The 14,313-nt window shown below is 41.3% G+C and overlaps 1 protein-coding gene across 10 annotated transcripts in view; it reads right to left on the bottom strand.

Annotated features, from left to right (window-relative positions):
- Positions 1-571: 571 nt before the first annotated feature.
- The window catches only part of LOC143217166 (neural-cadherin), a 211,129-nt gene continuing 197,387 nt past the window's right edge, over positions 572-14,313 (bottom strand). For all 10 annotated transcript variants that reach the window (XM_076441042.1, XM_076441033.1, XM_076441032.1 and 7 more), the window contains 8 exons: positions 13,969-14,084; positions 12,981-13,145; positions 12,458-12,595; positions 12,075-12,261; positions 11,031-11,264; positions 10,656-10,828; positions 10,410-10,559; positions 572-9,955 (listed from right to left, as the gene is read on the bottom strand). In XM_076441042.1, coding sequence (XP_076297157.1) covers positions 6,182-9,955; positions 10,410-10,559; positions 10,656-10,828; positions 11,031-11,264; positions 12,075-12,261; positions 12,458-12,595; positions 12,981-13,145; positions 13,969-14,084 — 4,937 coding nt within the window. In that variant the 3' untranslated portion in view covers positions 572-6,181. The remainder of the gene's footprint in view (positions 9,956-10,409; positions 10,560-10,655; positions 10,829-11,030; positions 11,265-12,074; positions 12,262-12,457; positions 12,596-12,980; positions 13,146-13,968; positions 14,085-14,313) is intronic.

Raw genomic sequence — 14,313 nt, 5'->3', positions numbered from 1 at the left:
CAATTTTTTCTACGAAAATTTAGAAGAATAACTTTAGGGTTACCCTGAAATTTTCAGAATATGTTTAACTGACACAAATCTATAAAACGTATTTTTTAAATTTTAAGTATAGATAGACCCACATTAAAAGTTGTAAAACGCAACTTATAGTATTTTTTTTCTACAATTCTGATCAATTGCAATTTTTGAAAAAATTTCTTTTCACATTCTGCAGTAAACTATGTACAGTATAAAAAATAAAATACAGTAGTAAGAAAATAAAGAAAATAAAGTGTACAGTAAGAAAATAAAGAGTACAGTGAGAAAAAATAAAGTACAGAGAAGTAAGAAAATAAAGTACAGTGAGAAAATAAAGTGTACAGTGAGAAAATAAAGAGTACAGTAAGGAAATAAAGTACAGTAAGGAAAGAAGGAGTACAGAGTAAGAATATACAGTAAAGTACGCAGTAATAAAATAAAGAACAGCAAGACTAATCGTAATTACGAGCGGAGGTGAGTTCACAAACACCGACAAATCTCATTACTCTCACTAGTTTATTATTCCATGTTCAGTGATTCGAGAAATTCAGTATAAAATGCAATATTACTTTATTGAAAACAAGATAGAAAAATGACATAGATTGAACAAACGGGGTTGGACTAAGATAATGAGTACACAATCAGCTTTATTACTCCACACAGTCAAGAACAGATTTTCATGAGCATCGTTCACCGAAGAAGAAACTGTCCCGATCGATATTTACAAAGAAAAGTACGTGTATACAGTTAAACTAAACAAATGATTGTCGAATGTATAAAAAAAAAGAAACTATCTTAACAGAAACTTGTATAGCACAGAGAGGAGGTATATATTTTCGATGCTTTTCTCTAGACTGCGGATGTTTACGCATTTTCCAATTTTTGTCGACAAATTCGAAGAAAGTGGAACGATATGAAATCATATTCTCAATGGGAACAGCCTTTGTAGATTCAAAGCAAATGGAAATTGTACAAAATTCTATCGAATTTTATGAAAATTCCACGCTTTTCCCAACTTTTTTGCAAGCCATAACTTTTCAAACTTTCATAGACGAATTCGAAGATGTGGTAGTCAAAATTCGATTAGATTCTGTCAATTTTATATTCCACGCTTTTTCCAACGCTTTCGGAAGCAATAAACGCGTAAAGATCCGCAGTATAATGATGTCGGAAACTGGTTCGGGAGAATTAGTACGCAAAGACGATTCATTTTATAGGACGAATATACAACGATGCTCTGGCGTATCGAGATACACGTTACTTACAACATTCGTACAAGTGCTTAAACGCTAATTTCCGGATTCCTTAGGAAATCCGTGTCCGGGGTATCGCTTAACCGATAAATTGACTATTAATATTTCCGTAGAGAATTTTACAAATCAGTCGAGACACGCGCACGGAAAAATGTTCTCGACGAGCCTAATCGTATTGAGCTCGCGCACAGTATGCATATAATGAGAAAGGGATTTTTTCGCAGTTTTCTTCTCTCTGTTTACAGTCTTCCCTCCCATAGTGTTACTATCTCAATTTTACGCGCTTGCGGATTTTTAAAAAAATTCATTTCGCAACCGAAAATTCTGAAATAATTTACTGTTGTGTATACTATTAAGTAGAATCTTCATGAATTTTTTCGTAATTGTTTATCGAGCAGAACAGAAGAAACAGAGGATAATTCGTGCGTAGTCTAACCCAGATAGCGAAGTTGGGAATCCTATCGCAAGTTTATATTCCGGATTTTTTTCAAAATCAATGCCGCGGCCGAAAATTCTGAAATAATTCACTGTTGTTTATTCCTCCTTGTAGAATGTTCTTGATTTTTTTAGCAATTTTTTGTTGAGTAGAACGGGAGAAATAAAAAGGTAACACTATGCGAGGGAAGACTGTATTCAACGGAACATCCTTCCATTCTAATAATTGCATTTGTCGGCCAAGTTCGTTTCACCGACGTAAAATAAATACAAACACTATGACAAATATCTTTAAACTTGGCGGCCGACTTTCCGTATTTTCTACTGTTTTTATTTTTCCTTTTTTTTCTCGTTTTTATTCTACGCTTCGGTCTCGTGTGTACCTCCTTAATTATTGTATAATATGTGTATATATTTATACATATTACAATAACGTTAATATGTATACATATATATACATATATATGTATATATTTATATTCTGTATAATATTAAATATAATATAATTACATATGCGGTAACTCTCTTTGTTACGTGGACAATAATTATCCGTGCGTTCCACGTTTGCTGTACCCTTTGTTTTTTTTTTGTTTCATTCTCTCTCTCTTTCTATATATTCTATATACTTTTATTTATAAATTCATATTTATAATATATATATATATATATATATATATATGTATATATATATATGCGTGTGTGTGTATATACATATATATATGTATTACATACATATACGTAATACATATATGTATATAGTGTCGATAATAATACTATTAATCGTTAATGAGGATGGTGGTGTGACAGTGACAACGATGAGGATGGTTTTAGTGTTCGTACAGCTTTTAAAAACGAATCACTTTTTCCAAATTCGACCCAACAGCTAGAGTTTTCTCTCAGACGTTAGAAGGATTGGTTTACCAGCTAATGTGTAAATAATTCTTTTTTGGAAATTGTTATCGGTCGCAATTGGGAAGGAGAAAGTGAAGATGACAATTTATAAATTTTTCATCTGTGCCCTGTGATGGAAATTTCAATTTTTTATTTTGTGAATCTAAGTCGGTTCTATAAGTGTACAAAGTTTCATCGAAATCGATCGAAGCTCCTATGAAATAGAATTGATTGGAAATAGGAGAAATTGTAAGAATCTGCGATTTCAATGAATCGAGAACTCTGAATTCAATTATTTTCAGATCTTACGATACCCGTAGCCTTATTCATTATTTAGAGTTACGAAATACATGTTTGAAATTTTCATTACGGGCACGGATAAAAAACATTTCAAAATCGAGATCTTCACTATTTCCTCCGCGATTGTGACCAATAAGAATTAAACAAAAAATTATTTACACATTAGCTATTAAACTAATCGTTCTAACGCCTGAAAGAAAACTGTAGCTGTTGGGTCGAATTTTGAAAAAGTGATTCGTTTTTGAAATCTGTATGAATACTTTGTACACCGACTGTAAAACGCGTCTTAAATAACTCGAGCACGACAGACCGCATTTACGGTAGGACCGTCCGCATTGTTGCGAACGAGGAAGGAGCCGCGAATGTTGCCGTCTCTCTCTTTCTCTCTCTCTCTCTCTCTCTCTCTCTCTCTCTCTCTCTCAGGATTCATTTTACAACTAACAATGATACGAGTCCGTGCACATGGGACCAGAATCGCCGGATTAACCCTTTGCCGTATTTTAACGAGTCAGACTCGTCATGGAGATTTTAACAAAGTCTAACAAATATGAATACCACGCGGTTTCTACTTAGATGAAATGAAATTTGTTTCGTTAGAAATATAACCTTTTTTTTCCCTTCTACGATATTTTTTGGGGATAAAGATGTTGCAAGGGGTTAAGAAATTAATCGTATTGAAAATTTCTTTTACGGGACCACCTAGAATTGCTGCAGATAATTCGAAAAAATCTGTGGAAGGTTGAACGAGATGGGGTAATGGGAAAACGTGCCCCAAATGTGGATTAAATATTAACATAATTAATTTAATAATCCTAAAATCATATGTATCTTCAAAACTATTCACCGGGTCGAAAAATATGATCCTGAATTTAAATCGTTAAACTTCATTCAATTGAAAACTTGAAATTTCCCTAAAGTTAATGTTGAAATTTCCCTAAAGTTAATGTTGAAATTTCCCTGAATTCAAAACTTGAAATTTCCCTGAATTAAATGTTGAAATTTTCCTCAACGTAAACTTCAAATTTGCCTCGACTTCAACTTGGTAAACAGTTTCGAAGATATTCGAGAAAAACGATATTATGAGCGTTAAATTAATTATTTCAATGTTTAATCCATTTGGGGGAACGTTTCGCCGTTTTAGCCACTCAAACTTCGCACAGATTTTTTTTTCAGTTATCTGAAAGAATTCTGGAGGGTGCCATGAAAGAAATTCAGTAGTTGAAAGATTTTCCCCTCGATTGACTCGTCAATTTTCTTCATCCGGCGACTCTGCATGGGACCGAGAGTCGGAACCAATTCGCTGGAAGAAATTGAAATAAAGATCGCGTCGAAATTCACTTATACCAATCATTGTATCATTAGTATAATGTGTGTCGTTCAATGGAGGTGTGTAGTAACAGTTGAAAAAAATGATAAATGCCCTTCAGAGTCAACAATGGCCTCAATCAACAATGGCCACCGATAAACAAAATCGAAATCGACGATATCGCACGCGCGTCAATGATACTGGCAGTAGTAAAACGTTTACGGTGTGTTCGATAATAAATAGACTGCGGATGTTTACGCATTTTCCAATTTTTATCGACGAATTCGAAGAAAGTGGAATCGAATGGAATCTAATTTCCGGCGGTGGTAGCCTTCGCAGATCCGAAATAAATAAACATTCTATTAGATTCCGTCCCATTTTATATTCCACGCTTTTCCCGACATTTTCACGAGCCGTAAACGCGTAAAGATCCGCAGTATAGTAATAAGTAGACTAAAAATAATGAACCATATGTATATGTATAATATTTATAATAAATCTATATATATATGTATATATATGTACGTATATATATATATATATATATATATATATATATATATATATATATATAGATTTACCGTGTTGCAATAGAAAAGTCCTCGCCGCGTGTAGGGACGCGCAAAAGTGCTATACAGATTAGGTGTGCACGTCCGACGCGTATGACGACGCGACGACGCGACGTCGCTCTCTTCGCTGTGACTCGACAGGATTGTTTCTTTGCAACGATCGTTGCGATTGGCTAAAAGAAAGCTCTTTTCTGAGATCACCATCGACAAACGGCTGCGCTTGTCGGCCGGAAAACCTTGTTCTTCTCTGTTCTTCTTTTTCTCGCGCACCTTTGTCCCTTTTCTTTGTCCCGACGTTTGCTCTTCTCGTGCGTAAGCCATTCCGAAACATTTTACATTCGTGAATCTCCGGTCGATGTTCGTTGAATGAAACGTAGATACAGTAACGTCGCGTTCTAAGTCAATTCTCCCGGTCTGTTGTTGCGAGTTACACAAGTAAGTAAACGCTAACGCGCGCGTTTTAGAACGACAGTAATGGTGTTTTACAGATATTTAAATCGAAATATATCTCCCGAACTACTAACTTTTCGACATACATAGGTTAGTACTTTTTTATAACGAATGTCTAGCTGCATCGATTGATGTATCGAAAAATACCTCATTCCATTTAAAAAAATATCTATGACCTTGAGATCTTGTTAAAAAATAACCTTGAGAAAAATTTTTTACCATCAACAAATTCGCCCCTTGAAACAGTACAAGTTTGTTCTGTGGAGATTTTTTGTACGACTAATAATAACCGAGATATTTAGGGTGTTCCCGTTTAAATGCCCCACCCCCTATATATAACATACGTTTACATAAACTATAGTTAATATATCGGAAATCATTTCAAGTGACATTTCAAGTTTAAATAGAGGTGAATTTCAACTTTAAATTTAGGGAAATTTCGAGGTTAACATAGTGGGATATACTGTCCACCGTTGAAACGGAACATTAGCGTCGAATTCAATGAAAATTGTCTAGAACAAGTGTTCTTCTCGAAAGATGAGTGGAGGTGACATAGATCGGTCACCTCCCTCGGACTTCGAACGGGACATTACTGTATCTCTCGTTGAAACGGAACATTTGCATCGAACACAATCAGAATTGTCTAGAACAACTGTTTTCCTCGAAAGTATGAAGGAAAGTGACATAGATCGTTCACCTCCCTCGGCCTAAGAACGGGGCATTACTGTATCTCTCGTTGAATTTGCGTCGAATACAATCAGAATAGTCTAGAACGTTCTTCCCGAAAGATATGGATGACATCGACGAGCCACCTCCTTCGGACTTAGAACGGGACATTACTGTATCTCTCTCCTCCTCCTCGTCAATTGTCCTGGTAAACTCGAACTCACACTCCTCGGCGGACAGTGTCTTTCTACAAGGGGTCACGAATCACTACTCCCTTCCCAGGGTCGCTCGATCTATTCCTCCTCCTCGCTCTCCTCCGTGGGCCCGTACATGTTCGCCAGCTTGTCGAATCTGGGTCCCCATGCCGTCAAGTACTCGTACTCGTGCTGCTCGTCATCCGTCCCTGAAGCCAGCGAAGACAAAGACCCAGCGATACTTCCACCGCCCTCGTACGCATAATTCCTCAGATCATCAAACGGCGGAGCGTTCGGATCACTGTCAGCCCTCTTTTTATGATCCTCAATGAAAATCCCAACATTCGGCTCGGGTCCCAAAGGATAGAGCACTTTACAAGCCGGCAGTTTCCCCATTTCGGGAATGGGTCCTCCGATGGGGATCTGAAGCGGCGTGATATCAAAAGCAGTCATGTCATCCTCTCCACCTCCCTCGTCGTCATAATTAATAATATTCTCCCTGACATCGTCGTCAGGGCCTGGGTACTTGATGTGCGCCTCTCTCCTCCTATTGTACACCACGAACACCAGAACGAGGACTAGAATGATCAGCAAACAGACCAGAATTGCTGCCAGAGCACCCATACTCAGTTTCAAAGTCTGTCCTTCTTGAACAAGCTCGCAATTCTCGCCCCAGAAGCCTTCCGGACAGATGCATCTGTATCTGAACCTGGGGTCCTGATTGATGCACCTTCCGCCGTTCAAGCAGGGGTAGTCGATGCACTCGTTCTTATCCATACAGCCCTTATTATCCGGCGTGGGGATCCTCCCTTCGCCGCAGGTGCACTCGTACTCGTTCCAGAGGTCGATGCACTCGTAAGGATCAGCGCAGATCACGTTGGCGCAGGGTTTATTCGAAGGACAGTTGCGCTCCAGATTCCTAGCCATGGTGGCCTGGCCCCATTGCGTTCCATTCATCGCCGGGGGCAGCGGAAGATGCTTCCCTTCGAGTCTGATATCATCTAAACAGCCTTTCTGATAATCAGCGTACACCTCGAAGGTCCTAACCCCAGTGTACTCCGCCTTTCCGCTGGCATAAACGCCTTCTTGCTTGTCCACTAACAGCCACTGGTGTCCCTCGAATGAGAAAGTCTCGTTGAACCTCCGTCCTTCCCCTCCGTCGAGCTCGAGGGTCGCTGCCGACCCGTATCTCGATACCCTGACCGTGTGCCACTGGCCGTCATCCACCGCGATAGCCGTCAGCCAGATGTCTCGCTCCTCGGTCCTCAGGCTGTTCAGATTGTACCTGAAGTGGAGCTTGCTGTCCTTGATCTCCAGGATCGCGTACTCCCTGTTGTGCTGGTCGCTGACTCTGAACAGTTCTCCGTGGACTTCCCTGGTCCGGAAGCGTAGCTGGACTTGGGTCGAGTATTTGTCCGGTTCGAAGGACAAAGCGTACTTCACGTAGCTCTGTGGCTTGAACATCGTTGGGATTGTCGGCGTCATGCAGCCTGGACCGGTCCAGCCAGGGTTGCACTGGCACCTGGCTTCGGTGAAGTTGCCCACGCAGGTCCCGTGCTCCCAGCAGCGGAAGGTGGACTCCTGGTTGTTGCAGATCTCCTCGGTTTGGGGGCACCCTGCCACGCTGTTCCTCGACAGACCCGGGTGAGCCAGATCGTAAAGCTTGCTGTTGTGGAACAGATTCTTGATGCAACCGTCGAATCCCTTGCCGACCGGCATGTGCTTCCACTTGTAATGCGTAGGATCGAACTGCTCGACGTATAAACCTCCGATTTGCAAGGGCGCATTCACGTTGAGGTACTCGTTGAAGGGCGGAATGGTCCCCTGAGCCTGGCAACTGGTGTCGTTGAACTCCGGCGGGGTGCCGTCTTCGGGCTCCGAGATATCGGCGGATTTACAATAATCGATGATCAATTTCACCGTCTCGGTGTTCCAGAAGATGTCCAGCCTGTGCCACTCGCCGTCGTCCAGCGTCTTCTTGGGCTTGACCTTTAGCTCCAGAGTTCCCGACCCGAAATCAATTAGCAATCTGGGAATTCCTCGTTCCAGCTCCACGGAGATGAAGTCGGAGACCATGATCTCGTCGGTTTCCGGAGGAACAATGGGTCCGTTATATAACAGGAGCCCGTCAGGCTTCTTGGTGATGAACTCGAAGCTCAAGTGACTGTTGTCGCACATTTCTAGGGCCGGATACCAGGCCCAGCCGTTCCCGCGGAAGCTCCTAGCGGTCTGCTGGCACCTTGGGCCGTTGTATCCTGCTGGACACTGGCAGGATAGTCCGAATCGTCCTTCCACGCACCTGCCGCCGTTGTAACAAGGGCTGCTGCGACAGGACTCCCCTTTGCTGAAGTTTCTAGCCCCGCAAGTGCACTCCGCGATCACGTCTACCCTCACGCTGACCAACGCTGTCTTGTTAGCGTTCACCATGTAAGGCAGACTGCTGATGTCCAAGGTGTTCGTGCAGCTGCCTTCGCACATCTCGTTCTCGTAGTAGCACTCGTCGATCCCCACCATGGTTATATTGATCCCCACTTCCTTCTCTATCTCCTCCCGATGCATCAGAACGATCCCATTCAGCCTGACCGGTTTGTAATAAGGAGACCCATGAGCTGCGAACCTAACATCGGTCAGAGGAGGGTGCATTCTTCGCAGCTGGACGCTGAACACGTCCACGTTGTCCCTGTCGATGCTCAATAAATGCGCTAACTTCTCTCTAAACAACTCTGCCTTGCTCCTGGACAGCGTCTGCGACTTGTAGTCCCACACCCGGATGAAGTCCTCGTCCGTTATCCCCGAAATCCTCACCGACCCAGAGTTCAAAACCGCCTCGTGCGGAATAGTCTTCACAGTGACCGTCACGTTCGCCGGCACGTCCGTCTGCGTGTGCTTCCGGTCGTAAACTTTGAATCTCAAATGGTATTTCCCATCAGCTGTGCCGGAAATCATGTAGATCATCCCGGTATCCTCGTCCAGTTTGAACTGATCGTGCTCCAGATTCTCCCAGTAGAATTTCTTGTCGGGTAGATCCCAGTCGTCCAGGTCGTAAACGTAGACTCTGCCTATCTCGGTGTCCGGAGACTGTCCTGCATAGTTGTAGACGAAGATGTCCTTGGATCCTGGCTGCATCTTGTTGTCGTTAGTGTCCCCGATGATCACGGTTAGCGTACTGGTCCCGGACATTGACGGAGCGCCGTCGTCTTTGATGACTATCGGGATCAGGTACTCCTTTTGTTGTTCCCTGTCGAAGGTTCTCAGGGACGAGACGATCGCCATGCCGTCTCCGTTCGCTCCTTTTATGTCGCTCTCGACCTTGAAACTGGCTCTGATCACGTCGTCCGCTTTCGTGTCCATTCTGAAGGTGAAAGGAGACCCGTTGCTCTTCGAGCGGTCGTCGTCGTCGGTTGCCGAGATCTCTACGACCTTTTTAGGCTGCAGGTGCTCCTGGAGAACCGGCCGGTAGTCTTTTAAGAAGCGAGGTGGGTTGTCGTTTATGTCCTGCACGATCACTGTCAGGGTGGCTGTGGCGGTTTTTGGGGGAATCCCGTCGTCTATCGCTAGGATTTTCACTTGGTGGCGGGGCGTCTCTTCGCGGTCCAGGCTACGCTGGATGGAGACCGTGCCGTTCTCGTTTATTGAGAATTGACGCTTGCGGTCCGAGGACCTGTCGATCGAGTAGTAGACCTTGCTCTTGCCGCCCTGGTCTGGGTCTGTTGCTGTGAAGGTTTCTAGACTGTTTCCGATAGGGGTGTTCTCCAAGACTGTGGTTTCGATGTTGGCTCTGTCGAATTGGGGCTGATTGTCGTTTATGTCGCGCAGTTTCACCACCACCCAGGAATAGGCGACGTGGTACTTGTCGTTGTCGTTGTCTTCACCCTGGAAAAACCAACGTTGGTGATACGGTGAAACGCCCTGTGCCTTTAGGAGTTTTTTTTCCATTGTTTATTATATCGGCACACTGTGCCGATACGTCCGAACTCAAATACAAAACGCAATTACAAACTTGTACATAATAAACTAAACCGCAAAAGCTAAACCTTATTCTAGGGCACAGCCTAGCTGGAACCGCTTTAACATCCAAACAAATATAATACCATGAATCTAACCTAAAAATGAGCCTCCTCTCTCACTCTCAAGCTAGCGCGTAAAACGCCCTGTGCCTGGACACATCTTTTGCTACCTTTAATTTGATCAGCTTAGATAAAGAAAAATAATCTTTTCAAGAGTTCTAACATAAAATCCCCGATTTCGTAAAGTAATTTGAAATCCCCAAGTTAATTTTTTAGACGAAGTCTAGTTTAGAAACATGGGTTCACTTTGAATGTTTTACCTTGTCGTTCACTTGTATCCTAAATCTGAAACCATTGCTTTGCAGTTGGTCCTCGTAATCCAACGATTGGACGATTTTTAGGGAGCCCGTGCCGTCGTTGTTTCTCACCATGGTGAACTTGTCGGCACCATAACCGCTGCTCTCGATCACCTATTAGAATTGGAAGCAATTACTATCGCTGTAACGTATCAAATAGTTGTTCTTTATTATTTAGAGTATTTTTAGGGGACATTATAGAGAGGGAACCTTGTATTGGAACTTGTTGGTTTCGTCTTCGTCGTGAACGGTGACCGTGAGGATTGGCATTTCAGGCAAATCTGGACCTTCCGTTTCGTCCACTTCGGTCAACCATTCCTCCTTTGTAAATTGCGGAGGCATATCGTTTATATCTTTCACTCGTATCGACGCTGTCCCCGTCCCTGAAAACGAGAGAGAAACATTTTCATTCGTTATCTTTTTAAGTGTAAAAACTGATGGCTATCTCTGGACCGGTGGACTTTTCTAAAAGAAACTTGATTGTTGTACATAAGAGTACCAATCTAAATACTAAGTACTAAGTACTAGTTCCGCGACGGAACACAGATGATTCTCGAAAAATCATAATAAACAATGTATACGTACCCTTTAACCCCCCTCCATCCACCGCGACAACCTGTATAGAATAATCCGGTGTACGTTCTCTGTCCAAACAGCACACCGCAGTCTTTATCACTCCAGTTTCCGGTTCTATTTCGAAAATCGGTGAACCAGTCTCTTCCTCGATAACATTCTTCTCGATCGAGTAAACTAGCTTAGCATTCGTACTTTCGTTCGGATCATCATAGTCTACTGCTGTCATTGTCATCACAACCATTCCTGAAACAAATATCAATGAAAAGAGATCGTAAAAGTTGTTCCTTACCAAACAAAGGGAGACATCAGTCCTGGTAGATTTATTAAATAAAGATTTCATAACGTTTTCTTCATATTTTTACATGGTACTGGTTACTGTGAGGCTGGTATTTATCTATCTATATAAATAAAAATCAAATGCTGTTCGTTGGTAAGCGCATCACTTGAGAACGGCTGGACCGATTTGGCTAATTCTTTTTTTAAAATGTTCGTATTAGTCCGAACTAGGTTATAGGAATAGGAAAAATTGGATAAGTATCACGGAAAAATGGAAAATTCGGGAAAAACTAAAAGTGCTTTTAGAATCATATTTCAATACAACAACAAAAACGAACGTCGCAGCTTTTAATCAATATTTCAATAGAACGTCGCAGCTTTTAATCAAATTTCGATGAAATTTACATTATCGACGTCTGTTTGGATTATCGACATTATAAACATACCACTAACCCTCTCGCGAACGAGCTACAACAACGCTACTCGGGAAGCGAGCGAGCAACAACTCCCCTCTAGTTATTTTATAAATTGAAATAACTTAAAAGTTGCAATAACCAGCCACAATGTCTATAAACTACTCTCATACATTCTATTAAGACAAATTGGAATTATTTTTCTTTTGCTTGTCCTGTAAAATTTCAATTTCAAATTTGTTGTCTACAGTTTGACCAATTTTCTAGTGTTCTGTTTCCTTGTTTTCGTGCGCCACTGGTGTGTTCGCAGCCTAAATGTTCTCCAAAATGTGTTCAGTTAGTATGAATCGATAAAACGGTATACCTGCTGTGCCATTTTCCGTCACATTGCCGAAGTAAACTCCTTGAGGGAACGTTGGAGCGTTGTCGTTGATATCTTTCAAGTTCACTTGAACATCGGCATATCCGACCAGACCTTCGCCTCCTTCGTCTTGAGCAAACACAGTAAATCGCCACTGAGGTCTTCCGTTCGGTTGATCCCTATCCAATGGCTGAAAAAATACAATAACAAATTGTATGTTTGTACGGAACTAACACTATTCAGAGTATCTAATAAAAACAGAGCTGTTCAACATGAATTTTTCGTTTTGATAACCAATATAGGCGATTCTTATAGAATTTGATGTGCTTTAATTCGCATTTGAAGTGTTCGCAAAGAACATTTAACAAAATAAATGTAATACGAACCTGTAGAACATAAATTTCTCCGCTGGTACGGTTGATATCGAACTTGCTATTCGCTGGATTGTCAGGATCGATTCCCTGACCCGTTAAGAAGTAAACAATACTTTGTACTCTGTCCTTGTCGCCGTCGGAAGCAGTGACCTGTTTGGAAAACAAGAAAATCAAAATATATTTTGGTATGTTATTATGTTTAATGTATTGTAATAGCGACTATATACAGGAGGGTGTCCGAAAATTCCTTCAACAGCCGGGAATGGGAGGTTCCTGACGTCATTTGAAGCGACATTTTCCTCAGCAAAAAGAAAAACCCGGACCAATCAGAGCGCTACCTAGACGCGAGTCGGCACAGTCGACCCAACTGTCTATCGGCCGACCTGATTGGTCCGTGTTGTTCGGCAATAACTCCTAAAAAAAGAAAATGTTGCTTCAGGAACTAAAATGACCTGAGGAACGTCCGATTTCCGGCTGTTGAAGGAATTTTGGGACACCCTGTATATGAAATTATATGGGAATTGTTTGGTTTTACCCCTAGGACACGTTTCGGCAACATCCTATCGTCTTCCTCGGTGATCTGCGCCCCGTAATTTGGTCGTTCGAAGACAGGTGGATTGTCGTTTACGTCCTTCACGTGTATCACGACCGTTGTATGATTTTCTTTCAAGTTATCCGAAGCGGTAAGACGAAGCTCGTACTGTAAGATTAAATAGATATAAGTAGACTCATGCGTTTATAGGGAAATTCGCCAATATGACGAAAAACACTGCAGACTGCCCAACTTTAAGCAAGTATAACTTCTGAACCATTGATCCTACAGGATCGAAACTTCGAGAAAGGCACAAATTTTGATTCCGGTAAAGAGCAGCCCCAACTTTGTTTGTAAATAATAACAAGAAATAAAATAGTTTCTCCTCTATTAACTCTTTGCACTCGGAGCAATTTTAACTCGAAAATTTTACATTTCTTTCGACCTAGAATATCCTCATTCTCTATGATTTTTTAAATTTTGTGGATATGAAATTGGAATAATACTTCATGCAATACCTAAATGTTTAGTAATTGATTAGACACCGACATATTTAATAATGTAAACAATATTTTGACTAAGACTACAGCAATTTTTAGCGGCGCCTCAGAGTCGCCATTCGAGAGTGCTAAGGGTTAAAATCATTAAGGGAAGGAATAACATTCGTTCTAGTTTCTATTCCTTTGCATCGATGCAGACTATGTATATTTATTTTGTATAAAGATCCGCAGTGCAAAGCGTACAATAGCTGTCAAGTTGTAACAGATAGAATTGATAATTATTTTTAAACGTATACAGAGGATTATACAGAAAATGGTTATATAAAACAATTTAATTGTCTAGGTATCTCGAAAGTTCGTCGGTTAAAAAGGATTAACCAACGGAGAGTGTGTCCTTAATTCTTTTTGTCAGTGTTACAGTCAGTATTTCTGTTCGCGTTTCTATCTTTTACTTCAGTCACACACCAATACATATGTATTAAAGTACTAACCCGTTTTCTCGTCTCGTAATCCAATGCACCTGCGACGTAAATGGCGCCGGTCATATTCTTCACAGCGAAAGCTCCGCCTACGTTACCGCTTGTAATCTCGTATCGAATACGCGAGGCTGTAAAACGCAGAAAAACATTTCAGTGTTTTTGCAATTTCAATTCTTCCATTTCTATCCTTAGCGGTGAAAGAAGCCTGTTAATGGAACATTATTGTTTGAACAGTTGTTCAAATTCTTACGTGAAAAACAAGGAATGTTACTCTATCGATACATAAACAACTTTGCTCAACTTTTTAGCCAGCCATTAGAAAAAGAGAGAAGTATTCTCTATTATTACTACACAGCG

The sequence above is a fragment of the Lasioglossum baleicum genome, chromosome 16, assembly GCF_051020765.1.
Source record: "Lasioglossum baleicum chromosome 16, iyLasBale1, whole genome shotgun sequence".
Classification (NCBI taxonomy): Eukaryota; Metazoa; Arthropoda; class Insecta; order Hymenoptera; family Halictidae; genus Lasioglossum; species Lasioglossum baleicum.
Note: the sequence above shows the minus strand (reverse complement) of the source record. Positions and strands in the feature narration are given on the sequence as shown.